General features: G+C 45.5%; 1 protein-coding gene across 4 annotated transcripts in view; it reads left to right on the forward strand.

Moving 5' to 3' along the window:
- LARP1 (La ribonucleoprotein 1, translational regulator) overlaps window positions 1-21,089 on the forward strand; it is a 134,537-nt gene that overhangs the window by 19,557 nt on the left and 93,891 nt on the right. For 2 of the 4 annotated variants that reach the window (XM_054556124.2, XM_054556125.2), the window contains exon 1: window positions 10,672-10,960. The exons of the other annotated variants lie outside the window; for them this stretch is intronic. In XM_054556124.2, the coding sequence (XP_054412099.1) occupies window positions 10,756-10,960 (205 nt within the window). In that variant the 5' untranslated portion in view covers window positions 10,672-10,755. Of the gene's footprint in view, window positions 1-10,671; window positions 10,961-21,089 lie in introns of those variants that run through there. 4 annotated transcript variants of the gene reach the window in all.

A 21,089-nucleotide genomic window follows, 5' to 3' on the forward strand; every position in this document is an offset into this window, starting at 1 on the left:
TTGAGTTGTGTCTCTGTCACTTAGATGGTTCATTCCCTCTCGCCTGCATTCTGGCCAGGTTGGCCCCAGGAGATGTTTAGTGGAGCCCAGCACCTATCACTAGAGTTCTGCCCTAAATATCTTCAAGTGGCCAGGCACGGTGGCTCACGCCTGTAATCCCAGCACTTTGGGAGGCCAAGGTGGGCGAATCACCTGAGGTCAGGAGTTCGAAACCATCCTGGCCAACATGGTGAAACCCCATCTCTACTAAAAATACAAAAATTACCCGGGCATGGTGGTGGGCACCTGTAATCACAGCTACTAGGGAGGCTGAGGCAGGGGAATTGCTTGAACCCAGGAGGCGGAGGTTGCAGTGAGCCAAGACCATGCCACTGCACTCCAGCCTGGGCAACACGAACGAAACTCCATCTCAAAAAAAAAAAAAACTTCAAGTGGTGGCATTTAAATTACCCTTCATTCAAGGGCAGCCTTACAAGGCAAAAGGCATTGATAGCAACAACTCTAGAAAGCAAGACTGAGCATTGGTGCCATTGTCAGGTCCTGTAATACATATTTACACGTCTACTTATTTGTCCTCTAACAACTCTGTGAAGTAGGTTACACTATTAATTGTAGGCTGAAATACAGTTTATCTACCCCCAAGCTAACTGTCCCAAATCACCAACCAGAGGCAAAGAGAGGACACTGGTTGTGCCGGGTGCAGTGGCTCACGCCTGTAATCCCAGCACTTTGGGAGGCCGAGGTGGGCGGATCACGAAGTCAGGAGTTCGAGACCAGCCTGGCCAATATGGAGAAACCCCATCTCTATTATAAATACAAAAAAATTAGCCAGGCGTGGTGGCGCGTGCCTGTAGTCCCAGCTACTCAGGAGGCTGAGGCAGGAGAATCGCTTGAACCCAGGAGGCAGAGGTTGCAGTGAGCCGAGATCACACCACTGCACTCTAGCCGGGGCAACAGAGTGAGACACTGTCTCAAAAAACAAAAAAAAAAAAAAAAAGAGAGAGGACACTGGTTAACCAGCAGATGAGCCTGCTTTCCCCCATTTTGTCTCTTTTGTAAACGGATAGTTTTTCTAGGAGGCAGACTCTAAGAACAGCTGCGCTGGGCGTTAGCAAACTCCTGTCTATACACTTTCAACATCTTGAAATAAAGAACTTTATGCCAGTTGCCTTTGGCCTGGGAATGTGTCAGCACCTAGGGTAGCTCTGGCCTTCATGATTGGCAGGTGGACTGACCAACTGACTGGGGCCTCCTTTGCCATCTGCACTCATTTTGACTGTGGCCATTTTTGCAATCTATGCTCATTTATCCATTCAACAGGCTGGGCACGGGGTCCTCTCTAATCCCAGCACTTTGGGAGAATGAGGCAGGAGACTTACTTGAGCCCAGGAGTTCAAGGCTGCAGTGAGCTATGATTGTACCACTGCACTCCAACCTGGGAGACAAAGTGAAACCTTGTCTCTAAAAAAAATTTTTTTTGTTTATTTTCAAACGGAATCTTGCTCTGTCTCCCAGGCTGGAATACAATGGAACCATCTCTGCTCACTGCAACCTCCGCGACCTGGGCTCAAGCGATTCTCCTGCCTCAGCCTCCGGAGTAGCTGGGATTACAGGCGCCCACCACCATGCCCAGCTAATTTTTGTATTTTTAGTAGAAATGGGGTTTCACTATGTTGGCCAGGCTGGTCTCGAACTCCTGACCTCAGGTGATCCGCCCGCCTCAGCCTGCCAAAGTGCTGAGACTACAGGCATGAGCCACCGCGCCCAGCCAAAATTTTTTTAAATAAATAAATATTCATTCAACAAGCATTGATTGAGTGCCAGCTATATGCTAGCTACCATTTCAAGCACTGGGGATACAACAGTGAACAACACTAGGGGCAGTGTATACCCCCAGGGAGCTGGTGGTCTTGTCAGAGAGGCACACATTAAGCAAATTATTGCATGTGCAATTATTTAACCCATTTCCCATTTACCCCCAGAAATGAACACTGGCAACAGGCTGCACTTTTTTTCTAAATGAGAAATGGATTAATTACAAGTACGATAAGCACTGAGAAGGAAAAGTTCGTGGTGTTAATGGGAGTGTGCAAATGGGTATCCTAAGTCCGTTGACTGTGAGGCTAAGCAATTTTATTCATTTGGCAGATATGTTTGATTGACAGGGCTAGGGACAGTTGTTAGGTGGTGAGTGCTGGTCAAAGAATAGGGAACAGGCTGGGCGTGGTGGCTCATGCCTGTAATCCCAGCACTTTGGGAGGCCAAGGTGGGTGGACCACTGGAGGTCAGGAGTTCAAAATCAGCCTGGCCAACATTGTGAAACCCGGCCCCTACTGAAAATACAAAAATTAGCTAGGTGTGGTGGCTCACGCCTGTAATCCCAGCCACTTGAGAGGCTGAGGCATGAGAATTTCTTGAACCTGGGAGGCAGAGGCTGCAGTAAGCCGAGATCATGCCATTGCCCTCCAGCGTGGGCGACAGGAATGAAACCCTGTCTCAAAAAAAAGAAAAAAGCTTCTGCACAGCAGAAACTACAACAGAATAAATAGAAAACCTATGGAACAGGAGAAACTATTTGTAAACTATGCATTCGAAAAAAGGGCTGCTATCCACCATCTATAAGGGAACTTAATAAATTAACAAGCAAAAAACAACTCCGTTAAAAAATGGACAAAGGACAGGGCCGCGTATGGTGGCTCACGCCTGTAATTCTAGCACTTTCAGAGGCTGAGGCTGGTGAATCACCTGAGGTCAGGAGTTTGAGACCAGCCTGGCCAACATGGAGAAACCCTGTCTCTACTAAAAATACAAAAATTAGCTGGGCCTGGTGGCATGCGCCTGTAATCCCAGCTACTCGGGAGGCGGAGGCAGGAGAATCATGTGAACCTAGTGAGCTGAGATTACGCCACTGCACTCCAGCCTGGGTGACAGATTAAGACTCCGTCTCAAAAAAAAAAAAAGGCAAAGGACATGAAAAGACACTTCTCAAAAGAAAACATACACACAGCCAACTAGCATATGAAAAAATGCTCAACATCACTAATCAGAGAAATGCAAATCAAAACCATGATGAGATATCAACTTACACCAGTCAGAATGGCTGTTATTAAAAAGTTAAAAAATAGGCTAGTCTGAAGATAGTGAGTTATCTCAATTGATTGTTCACAGCCAGTTACAGATCAAACTCCTTGTTCTTTTTATTTATTTATTTATTTATTTATTTTTTAAGATGGAGTCTCGCCCTGTCACCCAGGCTGGAGTGCAAGTGGTGCAGTATCAGCTCACTGCAATCTCTGCCTCCCAGGTTCAAGAGATTCTACTGCCTCAGCCTCTCGAGTAGCTGGGATTACAGGCACCTGCCACCACACCGGGTGAAGTTTGTATTTTTTTAATAAAGACTGGGTTTCACCATGTTGGTCAGGCTGGTCTCGAACTCCTGACCTCAGGTGACCCAGCCGCCTTGGCCTCCCAAAGTGCTGGGATTACAGCCATGAGCCACAGCGCCCGGCCAAACTCCTTGTTCTACTCTTTCACCCTTCTCACTACTGCACTTGACTAGTCTTTTAAAAAAAAGGCAAAAAAATAACAGATGCTAGTGAGGTTGCAGAGAAAAGGGAAAGCTTATACACTGTTGGTAGGAATGTAAATTAATTCAGTTACTGTGGAAAGCAGTTTGGGGATTTCTTAAAGAACTTAAAACAGAACTATATATCAAAAACAAAATAAATCATTTTATCAAAAAGACATATACACTCATATGTTCATCACAGCACTATTCACAATAGCAAAGACGTGGAATCAACCTAGATGCCCACCAACGGTGGACTGGATAAAGAAAATGTGGTACATATGGCCTGGTGCAGTGGCTCACACCTGTAATCCCAGCACTTTGGGAGGCCGAGGTGAGCAGATCACCTGAGGTCAGGAGTTCCAGACCAGCCTGGCCAACATGGCGAAACCCTATCTCTACTAAAAATCAAAAATTAGCTGGGCATGGTGGCAGGGACCTATAATCCCAGCTACTCAGGAGGCTGAGGCAGGAGAATCACTTGAACCTGAGAGGTGGAGGTTGCAGTGAGCCGAGATGGCGCCACTGCACTGCAGCCTGGGAGACAGAGTGCGACTTTGTCTCAAAATAATAATAATAATAATAATAATAATAAAAAAATGTGGTATATATATACCATGGAATACTACACAGCCATACAAAAAGAATGAAATCATGTCCTTTGCAGCAACATGGATGGAGCTGGAGGTCATTATCCTAAGCAAATTAATGCAGAAACAGAAAACCAAATAACCACATGTTCTCACTTGTAAGTGGGAGCTAAACTTTGAGTACATAGGGCCTCAGAGAAGGAAATGGTAGACACTGAGGCCTTACTTGAGAGTGGAGGGTGGGAGGAGGTTGAGGATTGAAAAACTACCTATACTGTACCATGCTTGTTACATGGGTGATTAAATAATCTGTACACCAAACCCCTGTGACTCACAATTTATGTATATAACAAACCCACACACACATCCCCTGAACCTAAAATAAAAGTTGGAAAGTTGGAAAGAAAAAAAAAAAAAAACCTTAAACTAAAGTAATCAGGAACAGAAGTAGCCAATAAACTTATATAAGTAGGGACTTGTCTATAAGGTAAACAAACAAAAAAAGAGGCAATTTTATAACTGCAACAAACGAGATAATTTTTAAATTTTGCTCCTGCATTTTCCCAGTAAATACTTGCCTCTGACACTTTGTCATTGAAAAAAAGAAATAAATCTCTCTATTTCATACCATCCCCCCACATTTATGGTCCCCAAATCAAAAGTACCATAATTTATTCATTTTGGTTGTTTTCAGTTTTTCCAACTTAAAAAAATGCTTTTGTATGTCTCTTAATGGCTAGAGTTTCTCTTGTGTATATATCCAGACATAGAGTTTTTGGATCATGGAGTATTCCCAAATTGCTCTCAAAAGTTGTAAGGCCTGGGAGCAGTGACTCGAGCCTGCAATCCCAGCACTTTGGGAGGCTGAGGTGGGAGGCCAGGAGTTTGAGAACAGCCTTGGCAATACAGCCAGACCCTATCTCTAAAAAAAAAATTTTTTAATGTAAAATAAATAAAATATCATCAAGAACTCATGGATTTAAATACGTTTGATATTTTTCAACCCCTTGCAGTTATTTTCTTTACTGATGCTCAAGGAGTCCTGACTGTAACCAATGGGAGTCTCTTTGACACAACTCTATCTTCATTGATTTGTGACACTAGAAAATAGTCTAAGTACATATTGTACATTTTCTGCCCCAAAGCTGGAATTGGCTACTTATTTTTTCAAAGACACCTTGGTTCCTTTTAGTGGAAAGTAGTATTTAGAGACCACAGTCTGGGCACTATAAGTGCTCACTGTTTGCTAAAGCAGCAGTCCCTAACCTTTTTGGCACCAGGGACCGGTTTTGTGGAAAACAATTTTTCCACAGACGGGTTCGGGGGGGATGGTTTCAGGATGATTCAAGCACATTACATTTATTGTGCGCTTTATTTCTATTATTATTATATTGTAATGTGTTCAATTTTCTGCAACTAGACAGTCCCATTTGGGGGTGATGGGAGATAGTGACACCCAAATTGGGTTGCTTATGTCCAGTCTACTCCGTAATCTTGTTTTGGTTGCTGACACTGCAGAAAACCCTGCTTCACAAGGATATGCTGTTGGAAATGGAAGGAAGCAGGTTTTTCAGTGCTTTCGTGGCAGTCTCAGGATATTCCGCCTTGACTTTAATCCAGAACGTATGGAGATTTGAAGTCCCAAACATACTTTTAAGGCCACCGTCATTTGCCCTCTCAAGCAGTTGATCCGCTTCTAGCATGGACAACGTCAAGTCACTTGGCTTATTCACAAATGGGTCGCGGATCCATTCCTTCCCAGCTCGGGGGTCTTTTGTGGTTGGGAAGTAATGCTTAAACTCTTTTGAAAGCTGAGATAGGTGATTATGCACCAGCTGAGAGAAAGAAGGCATTGGCTCAGTCTCTTTCTTTCAAAAATCTCTGCTAATGCTTGAAACCTGTCAGAAATCCCAATGCTCACTCGTCGCCCCCATAATTCCAGTTTGGCTTTGAATGCAGCCACTTTATCTGCCAACTTGAACACAGTGGTTGTTGTCCCCTGAAGTGACAGATTGAGTTCGTTGAGCAGGTTGAATATGTCACACAAGTTTTGCAACCCATTCTGTGTCACTGCCATAAGCTGCCAGTGGTGACTGTTTTTCTGAAAGAAATCTCTTGTAACTCAGAAACTCTGGCCAGTGATCTACCTTTAGAAAGCCATTTCACATCTGTGTATAAGAGAAGACATGTGTGCTCTGTGTCTGTTTCCTCACAGAGCTGCACAAACAGATGTGAGTTAAGGGCATGTACTATAATGTGGCTGATCATTTTAATTACGTTCTGCAAAATGTTTTTTGTTGTTGTTTTGAGACAGAGTTTCGTTCTTGTTGCCCAAGCTGGAGTGCAATGGTGGTCTCAGCTCACCACAACCTCCACCTTCTGGGTTCAAGCGATTCTCCTGCCTCAGCCTCCTGAGTAGCTGGGATTATAGGCATGCACCACCACACCCAGCTAATTTTGTATTTTTAATAGAGACGGGGTTTCCCCATGTTGGCCACGCTGGTCTTGAACTCCCAACCTCCGGAGATCCACCCACCTCAGCCTCCCAAAGTGCTGGGATTACAGGTGTGAACCACTGTGCCTGGCCTAAAATGTTGTTAACTTCAGGTGACATTTCAGCATTTCTCCATGGATAAAACAAGCATTGTTGCCTTGTTGTCAACATTGGTAGACTTGTCAACCTGGATTGCGTACCACGGTGACTCATTAATCCTCTCTAACAATTGTGTCTCAATATCCTCTGCCAGTTCATCAATTTGTCCAGTTGTGGTGCTAGCCAAAAGAGGAACACGTGCCACCTTTTGAACTGCAGCCTCCCCCAAAAGTTCATGACAAATGTCCTTAGCAGCAGGCAGGATCAACTCTTCACCAATAGTAAAGGCTTCTTAGCTTTAGCAATGCAGTTAGCCACTAAGAATGATGCTCTCAGTGCAGACACATTTGATGAAGTGGTGGCCTTCAATAATTGCTTCTGTTCTTCGTGTTCACATTCTTTTCTTTTGAAAACTCCAAAAGCTTGTCTTTTGATGCAGGGTGCTTGGCCTCCATGTGGTGAAGCAGTTTTGAAGGTTTCATGGCTTCATTGGATAGCCAGTCGCCACATATTATACAAAGCAGGCTTGGAGAATGTGAATCACGTGTTGCAATGAACCCATAATTTAAGTAGGACTCTTGGTATTTTCTTTTAAGTGCAGCTTTCTTTTTGTGGCAGTCTGAGTCTTCTGCTCTGTCATCACTGGGTCTTTCTGGCTTTTCAAAGAAGCTCTCCAGTGAGTTTTTTTTGTTTTTTTTTTTTTTTTACTCATTTTGGCTAGGGTTAGCTTGTGGGCTCACCAAAACTGTGACCAAGGCGAGTGTGCAATGTGGGAAAGAGGCGCAGATGGAAGCAGTAAATAAAATAATGAGTTGGCCACGCATGGACTAAAATAAGTGTCAGATGCTGACCTAAAGCCTGTCACCAGATACAGCTTAATTGTCACTTGCTACTCACTGATAGGGTTTTGATATGAGTCTGCAAGCAACTGATTTATTATGGTCTCTGTGCAATCACACCTCTCTGCTAATGTTAATCTGTATTTGCAGCCGCTCCCCAGTGCTAGCATCATCACCTCAATTCTACCCCAGATCATCAGGCATTAGGTTCTCATAAGGAGTGCACAACCTAGATCCCTGCCATATGCAGTTCGCAATAGGGTTCAGGCTCCTATGAGAATCTAATGCTGCCGTTGATCTGACAGGAGGTGGAGCTCAGGGGGTAATGCAAGTGATGGGGAGCTGCTGTAAATACAGACAAGGCTTCGCTGGCTGCCTGCCGCTCACCTCCTGCTGTGGGGCCCAGTTCCTAACAGGCCACGAACTGGTACTAGTCCATGGCCTGGGAGTTGGGGACCTCAGCACTAAAGGATTGGTCATTGTTTCTAGGCCTGAAAACAGTAAACAGAGCTAGGGAATTCACTTAGTTTGTTTTCAGATCAGCTAAATAAAAAATTCATACTGAGAGGCCAGGCACAGCGGCTCATGCCTGTAATCCCAGTACTTTGGAAGGCCGAGGTGGGAGGATTGATTAAGCCCAGGAGTTGAAAACCAGCTTGGTCAATATAGTGAGACCCTATCTCTTAAAAAAAAAATTTAGGCCAGACACAGTGGCTCACACCTGTAATCCCAGCACTTTGGGAGGCTGATGTGGGCAGATCATGAGGTCAGGAGTTCGAGACCCTGACCAACATGGTGAAACCCTGTCTCTACTAAAAATTCAAAAAATTAGCCAGGCATGGTGGCGCACACCTATAATCCCAGCTACTCAGGAGGCTGAGGCAGGAGAATCGCTTGAACCCAGGAGGTGGAGGTTGCAGTGAGCCGAGATCGCGGCACTGCACTCCAGCCTGGGCAACAGAGTGAGACTCCATCTCAAAAAAAAAAAAAAAAAAAAATCATACTGAAACCTCTAATACAAACACAGGATTATGCATTTTTTACTTAACCCCTTTCGTCTTTCGTTTGTATTTTTCTCCCACACCAAAAGTCCTGGTTCTCAGCAACACCAACAAACTCACTCGCTTTATGCCATGCTATATATCCAACAGTCTCAGAATAATACCAAAGCTACTACTAACAATATGAGACTGAAAACAGGCAGCCCTTTTTAAAAATCAGAGTAAAAAATTCTGAAAATGAAAGTGGAAAGGAACTCCACAGGAAGGGTCTGTGCTGACCCCATGTGACGGTGTGGCCGTTTGCATTACTGCCGGAATTTTGAAGACTACTACATATTCTGTCAGTGTCAGTCAGGATTTTGTTCTTCAGTGTGGTACACTTTTTTTTTTTTTTTTTTTTAAGATGGAGTCTCACTCTGTCGCCTGGGTTGGAGTGCAGTGGTGTGATCTTGGCTCACTGCAACCTCCACCTCCCGGGTTCAAGCGATTCTCCTGCCTCAGCCTCCTGAGTAGCTGGGATTACAGGCATGTGCCACCACACCTGGCTTATTTTTGTATTTTTAGTAGAGACAGGGTTTCACTATGTTGGTAAGGCTCTTCTCGAACTCCTGACCTCGTGATCCACCCACCTCAGCCTCCCAAAGTGTTGGGATTATAGGCGTGAGCCACCGCACCCGGTAGTGTGGTACACTCTTAAAATCATAGTTCCTGCTGTCTGGGAGTTTACATATGTCTACAGAGTGGAAGAAGCATGAGATTATAGCAGTGTAGGCTACCGGAATGATTGTTGTGTTGGTAACCCAAGTATGCTGGTCAGCCCAAAGCTTCAGTTTCCTTGTCTTCTACATGAGGATAAAGAAAGGAAGGAGGAATTTACAAGAGGGAATCTTGGGCAAGTTGAATCATCTTTCTGAATTCCTGAATTACCTTCCAGGAATAGATAAGGAATAGATAAAATTCCTTATATATTAAGAGGGGGTACAGGGATTGGACTATATTGTAGTGACAGCAGCTTTCTTTCTGTTCTCCAAACGTACCTGCTTCGGGGACCTTACACTTGCGGTTGATTCTCTGTGCATTGAACACTCTTGCTCCAGCTCTTCCAATGCCTGGTTCCTTGTCATCATTCATGTCTCAGCTTTAATATCACCTCCCTAGGGAGGGCCTCCTGACCACATCATTGAAAATATCCATCCCCCATTACTTTATCATATCAACCTATTTCATTTTTGTGGAACTATTACCTATCTAATTGGCTTGTTTATATCTAGATCCCCTCTCTCCAGAATGTAAACTCAATAAAAGTAAGGTTCTTGACTTTCTTGTTTATTGATATGTCCCTAGGAACTAAAACAGAGCCTGACGCTTAATAGCTGCTGAATAATAATGCCTTTTGAATAATGAATGCCTGATAAATGACTGAATGAGCTAGATAATCTCTAAAGTCTCTTTCAGCTTTAAGCCCAAGGTTATACACTCATTATAGTGAGTAGAGGATCACTAGCATGACTATACCATGCTACAGATGTGGAAACTGAGGCAGTGAGTGACTTGCCAAAGGCTTTGCAAACAGGAAGGTGGTGTGGTCCAGCAGCACCGTATGGGAAGTCAAAAGCAGGAGACTCGGGTTTGGATCCTCACACCATCCCTCTCTGTCAACCTTCCTTGCAAGGGCTGTGTGAACTGGACAAGCCACTTCACCCCTCCAAGGACTCAGTTGTTCCACCGAAAAGAGAAGATGTACTAATAACTCTGCCCCAGGGTCACTGTGAGATCATGTAGTCTGAACCGCACTAAGCACTTTGCAGAGTGTTTTGCTCTTCTTTTAGCCCCAGCTTGTTTTCCAGGGTGGAGAGTGGAGGTGAGGAAGGAAGCCCAGGACTAGGGCTGTGGAGGAGGGGAGACTCAGCAGGTTGCCACCATTTGTTTACTCACCTGTCTCTCTGCCTCTAGCCTAGCTGTGCTCCCCGCTAAGGTAAAGAGGTGGGGGAGCCTTGCTCAGCCAATGAGCTGCCATCTCTCTCTTAAAGGCACCCAGCATCTGGCAGGAAAACTAGCCTGGCAACCTGGAGACCTCCTGGGCCAGAGCCAGGAGGCAGCTGTGCGATCTGGATGTACCTAAACCGTCCAGGGCCACATAGTGACCCCAGGCCCTGGTCACTCCATGCTTTGGAGGGTGCTTTTGTCAAAGAGGCCTCCTTTCCCTCACCCAGAGCTGGATTTCCAAAAGGCTCCCACACCTAGCTGCCCTGGCAGACTCCCAGGGAGGAAAAACAGCGTGGCCTTGGCAGCTGCCCCGAGGAAGGAGCCCACAGGTGACAGGGAGAAGCCATTGCCATTCCCTGTCCTGGCCCCCTTCAGGAACCCTGGTGAGTCCTAGCACTCTGCGTTTCTTGAACCTCAGGACAGCGGGGTGTGGTGGGAAGATCTTTCTCCCTAGGGGCAGAAACCTTGGGTGCTGGTTCCAGCCCTGCTGTGTGACCCTGAGCGAGTCACTCCAGCTCTCTGAACCTCACATTCCCCATCTGGGAAAATGAGGAGCTCAAATTCTACTCTCAGCTTTCCTCTTTTATTGTTTTCCCTTGTCACACCCCTTGTTCTGAAAGATTTAAGTCTGTCAAGCTGCACCAGTTACATAATTCGTTAATTGGTTTTCCCCTTCTATGTTAATTGTGGCCCTATAATAGCCAATCAGTGTTTTTTGGTTAGCAGAAACAAACCACTAAACTGATGCAGGTTTAGCCAAAAGCAGTGTAGTATTTTATTCTGTCTGTGAGATTTTATCTAGAGTTGATACTTGATTTTCATTTGACCTTTTGAAATATGAGAAATAGAGCATTTGTGAGTAATTTCCAGGGAATGGGGTCCCCAGGTGGGGAACTCCTAGATCTAGTTTGCATGGGGTTTATAAGGACACCAGCAAAATCCTGCCTTCAAGCCCAAGCTGAGCTTTGGTCTCTGCAGTGCTGCCTCACACACAGGGTTCATTCTTGACAGTGAAAACTTTGGACTTAAAACTTCCTATGTGGAGAGACTGCTCCCAGGAGTCCCCACAGTGAGTTTACCCCATCTCTAGCTGGCTGAGGCTAGGGAAGCCTGGTCGGGGGAGCTGAGGTCTCCCTCAGCCCTCTGTTAGGGTGTGGCCAGGAGGGTGATGGGAACAGGTAGGTATAAACACAGGGCCCGGAGGCCAGGAATATATGGTAGATACCGCTTGTGCTGAAAATCAGGAGATAGGCCTGCAGTTCTGGTTCTGCACTGACTAGCTCTGTGACCTCAGGCAAATTGTTTGCCTCTTTGAACTCAGTTTTCCCAGCTGCAAAATGGGGATTGTAATCTGGGCAATGCTTGCCTACCAGGATTGTTCTTATGACCAAATAAAGTCTGTTCCATGGAAGCTTAGATTCCACAGATTTTAAGATAAATTCAGATTTAAAGATACATTTTGGGATTGATGACGTAAGGTAATGAATGTTTTGTAAAATGTGGCCTCTGTAGTAATTATTTTCTCCAGTCATTGTGTGATAATAATTAATATGATAAAAGAATTACTGATTATGATGGAATTGTGGCTGCTTGTTTAAATCCTTTTACTTTTAAAAAAATACCATTTACTGGGACTTTTTGAAATGCAGAATCATATAAACAAAAAGAAAGGGGAAATAGCTCACTGAGTCATGGTATTTTCTAACGACTCCTGGGATGGGAACCCAGTCCTGGAATGTGGCCCCATTGGAAGCAGCAGGATAATACAGTGGTTAGAACAGGCCTTTTGGAGTAGAGGATCTTGGGCTCAAATATATACTGTAAGACCTACTGATGACCCTGGGTCATCACTTTTCTTTTCAAAGCCCCTTCTGTGCAGTCATTTGAGCTTCAGCCACCCTGTTCTCTCCTTTCCTGCAGCTCCCTTCTGAGTAAATAAATCTTAGAGAATGTTGGTTTCAAGGGTTGTGGCAGCACCCTCCCTCCGGGTAGAGCCTATGGTAGAAGGAGTGGAGTGAAAGTGAAAGCCAAACCAGTTTCTAGGAATAGGGAACTCAGGCAGGTATTTGAGCAACAATGTGTGTGAGCGTTGTGCGTGTATATGCATGTGTGCATGTGCACAGGAGCTCATGAAATTAAAAATGAAGCCGGGCGCGGTGGCTCACGCCTGTAATCCTAGCACTTTGGGAGGCTGAGGCAGGCGAATCATGAGGTCAGGAGTTTGAGACCAGCTTGGCCAACATGGTGAAACTCTGTCTCTACTAAAAATACAAAAAAATTAGCTGGGCGTAGTGGTGGGCACCTGTAATCCCAGCTACTCAGGAGGCTGAGGCAGAAGAATCCTTGAACCCAGGAGGCAGAGGTTGCAGTGAGCCGAGATCATGACACTGCACTCCAGCCTGGGCGACAGAGCGAGACTCTGTCTCAAAAAAAAAGAAGAAATTAAAGTTGAAGATTTTAAGGCCCCTGAAGGGTCATGTTAGCCAGTCCCCTGCTCTGGAGCAAGCCTCTCTCTTTTTTTTTTGAGACCGTTTCACTCGTTGCCCAGGCTGGAGTGCAATGGCTTGATCTCGGCTCACCGCAACCTCCGCCTCCCGGGTTCAAGCGATTCTCCTGCCTCAGCCTCCTGAGTAGCTGGGATTACAGGCATGTGCCACCACGCTCAGCTCATTTTGTATTTTTAGTAGGTCAGGCTGGTCTTGAACTCCCAACCTCAGATGATCTGCCCGCCTTGGCTTCTCAAAGTGCTGGGATTACAGGCGTGAGCCACTGCGCCCGACCAAGCCTGTCTTTTAACCAACACTGAAACATTGCTGCTGAACACCAGGGAAGGCTCCTAAACATTTTCCTTGGTAACTAGCCTTGGCATCTCAAAATCCTCCCAAGGGTGAATGCGGGGTGTGTGCGAGTATTTTTTGAGTGCCTTGGGTATCTGAGTTAGAGTTCCAGGGACACTGAGTGACCAAACCTTGGGGAAAAAAATAGATTTGAAGTGGATGGACTAGGGAGCAGAAGGGATTGGGAGTTCCTCCAATTAGGAACTTTAGTGGAGTAGCTATAGTTATTGCGTACCTATGATGAGCTAACAATTTTACTAGATGTTTTGAAGTCATTACCTCATTTATCCTCACAGTAGCCCATTTTACTATTCCCATTTTACAGGTGAGAGTATTGAAACTCAGGGAGGCTACAAATCTTAAATAAAGTTACTCAGACAAGCAGTGGCAGAACTCCAAATCAGGTCTTTATATGTCTAAATCTGGAGCCTGGGGCGCTTACCCCTTCCACCAGAAGTTACAAATCAGGCTAGACTGCAGTTCTCGGTTGTGTTTTGTTTGGCCTACACAGTGGTGTTTTACTATTTTTTGTTTCTTTTTGAGATGGAATCTTGCTCTGTTGTCCAGGTTGGAGTGGAATGGTGCAATCTCAGCTCACTGCACCCTCTGCCTCCCGGGTTCAAGCAATTCTTGTGCCTCAACATCTGTAGCAGCTGGGATTACAGGCACCCGCCACCATGCCCAGCTATTTTTTTGTATTTTTAGTAGAGATGGGGTTTTGCCATGTTGGCCAGGCTGGTCTCGAATTCCTGACCTCAGGTGATCTGCCTGCCTCAGCCTCCCAAAGTGCTAGGATTACAGGCATGAGCCACTGTGCCCAGCCTTTTACTGTTTAAAAAGTTAGATGCCAACATTTTATTTTGTTTTGGGACAGAGAGTATCACTCTGTCACCCAGGCTGGAGTGCAGTGGAGCCATCTCAGCTCACTGCAACCTCCACCTCCAGGGTTCAAGCGATCCTCCTGCCTCAGCCTCCCAAGTAACTGGGATTACAAGCATGCACCACCACACCTGGCTAATTTTTGTGTTTTTAGTAGAGATGGGGTTTCACCATGTTGCCCAGGCTGGTCTCGAACTTTTGACCTCAAGTGATCCACCTGCCTTAGCCTCCCAAAGTTTTGGGATTACAGGTGTGAGCCACTGCACCCAGCTGATGGCAACATTTTAAAATGAGATTATTTGGCCAGGCACAGCAGCTCACACCTGTAATCCCAGCACATTGCAGGGCTAAGGCAGGCAACTTGCTTGAATCCGGGAGTTTGAGACTGACTTGGGCGACACGGTGAACTCCAATCTCTACAAAAAATTCAAAAATTAGCCGGCCGTCGTTGTGTGCACCTGTAGTCCCAGCTACTCAGGAGCTGAGGCAGGAGGATTTCCTTGAGCCAGGGAGGTGGAGGTTACAGAGAGCCAAGATCAAGCTGCTATACTCCAGCCTGGGTAAGAGAATGAGACCCTGTCTCCAAAAAAAGAAAAAGAAAAAAAGTAGAGAGAGAGAGACTATTTAATATAAAAATCTAGAGTCTAACATGTCTTTAAAAACCAGAAGAAAGATCTGGCACTATATGTCCACATTCTCATATGCCAACAACCAACTTGAGCTGCTGCTTTTAAACAGGGCTTGTGACATCTAGTTTGCTACAGTCCCTACCGTTCCCTACTAGTCTACCCAGCCTACTTTCTCATTTGTGATGCCAGCCTGGCCCCACAAGCCTGTGGTTATTCAACCTCTGCATTGCACTCTACTCCTTACTTACATAGCTGGGCCCTGGTCCTAGTGCTGGCTTGAACCGGCTGTGACATTAGGTAAGTTACGGCACCTGTCTGGGCTTCTGCTGTAACCTGGGCTAGCCATACTCTGAAATAACTTCCTAAGTGGCTTTCTGCATTGCTTTGCAAGAAACCACAAGTCTCCAACACATCTTGGCTACCTAGCTAATCTGAGTCCATGTAAATTATACCAGAAGTGACTGGTGTTATTCACTCTCTGTCACCATCACTTCACTGCTATTCTTTGTGACACAGGACATTCAGGGACAGGTAAGGCCTGGTGATATCAGTACTGGTAGGATGCCAATTCCCAATACTTTGATAAAAAGTCTGACTTCCGCGTGCCTCCGCTCATGTGTTCCAGGAGGCCTAATTGAACCCTGAGGAGCTCTACTGAGATTTCAGCATCTGGGTGTCCTATTCTGACCCCATTTTTGCTACATGAGAGAAAATATGTAGCCCAGATGAGAATGTTCTCTCTTTCTCTGACACACACACACACGCACACACACATACCCCTATGGGTTAGAAATAGCCTTTCGTTTTCTTTTTTCTTTTTAAGAGTCAGTGTTTCACTCTGTCACCCAGGCTGCAGTGCAGTGGCACCTTCTTAGCTCACTACAGTCTCAAAATCCTGGGCTCAAGGAATCCTCCCACCTGAGTCCTAGTAGCTGGGACTACAGGTGTAGGCCACCATGCCCAGCTAACTTAAAAAATTTTTTTTTTTGGTAGAAACAGGGTCTCAATTTGTTGGCCAGGCTGGTCTTAAATTCCTCTTGTCAAATGAACCTCTTGCCTCAGCCTCCTGAGTTGCTGGGATTACAGGCATGAGCCACCTCACCAGCAGAAATAGCTGCCTTTACAGGTCTCTGCATCTAACTAGTATCTTACTTGGGTTTTTGAGATCACATCTTTAAAGCCATAGAATATCAGAGATGGAAATGTGGATGGTGCCTTATCATCTATTCTTTTGTCTTTCTCTCTTTTCTTTTTTGTTCATTGATTTGTTTGAGATGGGGTCTTGTTATTTTGCCCAGGCTGGAGTGCAGTGGCGATTCACAGGCATGATTCCACTACTGATCAGCACAGGAGCACTGGAGTTTTGACCTGCTCCATTTCCAACCTGGGCCAGTTCACCCCTCCTTAGGCAACCTAGTGGCCCCCCACTCCAGGGAGGTCACCACATTGATGCCAAACTTAGTACAGACACCTGATTAGCATATTGCACTATACCCCAGAACTCTTGGACTCAAGTGATCCTCTTGCCTAAGCCTCCGAGGTAGCTGGGACCAGAGGCATAGGCCACTGTGCCCAGCTAGATCATCTAGTACAGTAACAGCAAATAGGCTCCACTTCGTTTGCCAATTCCAGTCAACAAGTAGAGCGTTGAAAAGGCTTGGAAGCTACCTATGGGCATGGAATGATCAGACTCTGAGATCTCTCAACAATGTCTGTTGTGGGCATGGCAAGGGGGAATGGCAGTATCTATATTAGAAATTTGCTATTCTTGAGCCAGCCAATCTCCTTCTTACACAGATATGAAAGCTGGTGTGGGAAGGGGTGATGACTTGCCCAAAGTCATGTGCCAAGGCAAGGCAGAAGTAGATCCAGAAGCAGGGTCTCTCTGACCTTGAAGCCATGATTGCTCCCACTGTATTAGCTCAGAGAAGAAAACTGAGGCTGGGAAGGGAAATGACTGAAGCAAGATTAGGACTTAGGAGTCCTGGGAAGCCTGGCTGGGGTAGGGGCTAAGAAATTCAGTTCGGTGCCCCTAGCCTGAGCCCTGCCAGCCTGGCCTATTGGCCTCTGCTCCACTTCTCAGAGTCCCTTTCCTCCTGTCCCAGTTTCCTGTCTCATTTTCCTCAGGCTCAGAGAGTGCACATCGAAGCAGAGGGGCCTCTGGGGATCCTAGGCCCTACATACCCTCTTTGGCAGCCTTCAGCAAGCTCCCAGCTCCCTCTCTTCTGGAAGAGAAGTCTTAGGACAAGGGTTTTTAACCTTATTGATGTCATGGATCCCTTGACAATCTGTGAAACCTATGGGCTCCTTCTCAGGGTATTTTTAAATACATAAAATACATAGGATGACAAAGGAAACCAATCATCATGAAATACAACTATCAAAATGAAAGAAATTGCTATAGTAATATGTGATTCTTTATTAGTACATTAAAAATGAAGTCTAGTGGCAGATATAACTATTGTAGCCGGGCGTGGTGGCTCACGCCTGTAATTCCAGCACTTTGGGAGGCCGAGGCAGGTGGATCACATGAGGCCAGGAGTTTGAGACCAGCCTGGCCAACATGGTGAAACCCCATCTCTACTAAAAATATAAAAATTAGCCAGATATGGTGGCACATGCCTGTAATCCCAGCTACACAGGAGCCTGAGGCACGAGAATCACTTGAGCCCAGGAGGCAGAGGTTACAGTGAGCCGAAATTGTGCCACTGCACTCCAGCCTGGGTGACAAAGCGAGACTCTGTCTCAAAAAACAAAATATATAATACATATATATATATAAAACTTATATATATATAACTAATATATATAACATATATAACTATATATAACTAATATGTATATAACTAATATATGTAACTAATATATATATAACTAATATATATCTATATATAACATATATATAACTAATATATATAACATATATATAACTAATATATATATCTAATATATATAACATATATATCTAATATATATATAACTTATATATATCTAATATATGTATAACATATATCTAATATATATATAACTAATATATATATAAAATATATATATATATATAACTATGGTAATTTAAAAATAATACTGGCTGGGTGTGGTGGCTCATGCCTATAATCCCAGCACTTTGGGAGGCTGAGGCGGATGGATTGCCTGAGCTCAGAAGTTTGCGACCATCCTGGGCAACCCCGTCTCTACTAAAATACAAAAAATAAGCCGGGCGTGGTGGCGTGTGCCTGTAGTCCCAGCTACTTGGGAGGCTGAGACAGGAGAATTGTTTGAACCCGAAAGGCAGAGGTTGCAGTGAGCTGAGATCGCACCACTGCACTCCAGCCTGGGCAACACAGAGAGACTCTGTCTCGGAAAAAAAAAAAAAAAAAAATTAGTACTAACCGTAAATGGTATTTTTGAAAGATCTGCAACAACTATAATGTGATATTAAAATATCTGTGATTTCTTTTGGTGGCACAGTCACAGGAACTGCCAATACTACTGTGGGTCATTGCCTACATTTATAACTAAACAAAATGCTGACTTGAGTTACAGGTTAGGGAAAATAAAGACAGTGGTTTGTAATGGTTCATAACTGAAAAACAGAGGCTAGGTGTAGTGGCTCACACCTGTAATTCCAAATTGGGAGGCTGAGGTAGGAGGATCACTTGAGCCTAAGAGTTTGAGGCAAGCATGAGCAACATAGGGAAACTCTATCTCTAAAAATTTAAAAATTAGCCAGGTGTGGTGGCACATGTCTGCAGTTCCAGCTGCTCAGGAAGCTGAGGTGGGAGAATCACTTGAGCCCAGGAGGTTGAGGCTGCAGTGAGCTGAGATCATGCCACTGCACTCCAGCCTGGGCAACAGAGAGAGACCATGTCTTGGGAAAAAAGAAAAGAGAAGAAAAAAAAATTCTTTCCTTCCAAGTTCAGAGATACCCTGAATTCTATTTGTGGACCCAGGCTGAGAACCTCTGTTTTGGGAGGTTCATGCAGGAGTCTGCTAGGCCAGTGGTTTGCAAGCTGGGCTATGGAACCCTGGAGATTCTGGAAGTGTCAAGGAAGCTGTCAAACAGTGGATAAGTTGAGGTAGCAAGCAGGAAAACCATCCAATCAGATAGCCTCTGAATCTGCATCCATAATCTCTGCTTCAGCTTGAGCAGGTTCTTTTCTATTTGAGTTCATTTCAGTGATTCATATGATTCCATTGTCTTAAAGAAAAAAAAAGGAGGGGGGTGATGGGCACGGTGGTTCACACGTGTAATCCCAGCTCTTTGGGAAGCTGAGATGGGAGGACCACTAGAGCCCAGGGGTTGGAGACTTGCCTGGGCAACATAGTGCGACCTCGTCTCTAAAAATATGTATTTTGTAGATTAGTCCAGCATGGTGGTGCACGTATCTATAGTCCCAGCTACTCCGGAGGCTGAGGTGGGAAGATCCCTTGAGCCTAGGAGGTCAAGGTTGCAGCGAACTATGATGGCACCATTACACTCCAGCCTGAGCGACAGAGCGAGACTCTGTCTCAAAAAAAAAAAAAAAAAAAGTGTGTGTGGGGTTCCTCTGTTTGTTTGAATGTTGAAAACGTTCAGTTGGCCCCACCCACAGGTTCATATGACATAAAGGAAAGCCGAGACTGAAAGAAGTGAAGGGGTCCTACGTTACCGTTACCATTTGGTGGCAGGTTTGGGGGTGTAGGGGAGGCCAGGGAAAGGAGCTGGGAAGCAGCTGGGCACAGGTGAACTTCCCTGTACCTCTTCCTGCGAGCCACTGCAGGGAAGCACCTTGTGTGGCTGAGTGCTGGGCCAGGAGTCAGGAAACTGGAATTCAGCATCCTAATTCTGCGGCTAAAGTTTCTCATTTGCAAAGTTTCTCATCTCAAGTTTCTCATTTGCAAGACAGAGATGATAATGCACAAGTGCTGAGAGAACCAATCCAGAGAAGGCTATAAGGAACATACGGCTGCGGTTAAAGGGATTGTAATGTATTTGTCTCCACGGCGCAGCACCCTTTTCTCCATGCTCCGGAGTCCTTTCTCTCCATACTGACAAACCAGATATTCCCTGTATCCTATGACAGTATCATCCCAGTCACCCAGCACAATGACACGGTCAGATGTATGTTTGAACGTCCAGTCACTCAGTCTACCGCCTTACCTCCTAAATATCTCCTCTTTACTGTCTCCCCTGCTATGGCATTATCTTTGGCCTTCATTTCTCTAACAGCCCCCAGTTTCTCTCTGTGCCTCAGGCTGCCTTCCATGGAGCCAAAACACATTCTGACCACGTCTTTCTTCTACTGTAAAGCCCTTAGTGACCCCTCACTGTGTGCAAGGCCAAGTCTAGCCCCTGCAGAATATGGCAACCCAGACTCGGCATGATCTGCCTTCAGCCTCCCTGCCCTCTCCCTTTTTCCAGCATCCCTACCTCCTCCTGCAGGGAGGCTGCTAGACTCCTTTTGCTGTCTTCCCTCCCTGCCTTCTTCATTACCCAGACAATAGTGCAATGCCAGGGAGCTATGAGAAGAGGAGATTCAGGAGCTTGGGAATATTGCTCTCCCAGGCTGGTGGGTGGGCAGGAGGAAGCTGAACACACGTAGGACTCAGGAGTTCTGTTGATAGGTTAGAGAACAGGTGTGACTCTGCCCTCATTCTAGGCCAGACAGGGGTTATTTTCAGAGACCAGCCAGTAGCACATGGAGAGGTCACTTGCACAGTCAGGAAGAGTCTACCATTTCTATACTTACAGGAACTAGATCACCAGGAACAGGATATAGCCAAGCAGTGGAGAATTCATAGAATCCCTGATTCTTAGAATGTTAGAGGTGAAAGGGACCTCATGCATGTTTCCTAGGTTTTTTTTTTTTTTTTTTTTGAGATGGAGTCTCACTCTATCACCCAGGCTGGAGTGCAGTGGTGCGATCTCAGCTCACTGCAACCTCTGCCTCCCAGGTTCAAGCGATTCTCCTGCCTCAGTCTCCTGAGTAGCTGGAACTACAGGTGCGTACCACCATGCCCGGCTAATTTTTGTATTTTTAGTAGGGACGGGGTTTTATCATGTTGACCAGCCTGGTCTCAAACTCCTGACCTCAGGTGATCCACCCACCTTGGCCTCCCAGAGTGCTGGGATTACGGGCGGGCGTGAGCCAGCACACCCAGCCTCTTTCCTAGGTTTTAACTCTTCT

The sequence above is a fragment of the Pongo abelii genome, chromosome 4 (genome assembly GCF_028885655.2).
Source record: "Pongo abelii isolate AG06213 chromosome 4, NHGRI_mPonAbe1-v2.0_pri, whole genome shotgun sequence".
Lineage (NCBI taxonomy): Eukaryota > Metazoa > Chordata > Mammalia > Primates > Hominidae > Pongo > Pongo abelii.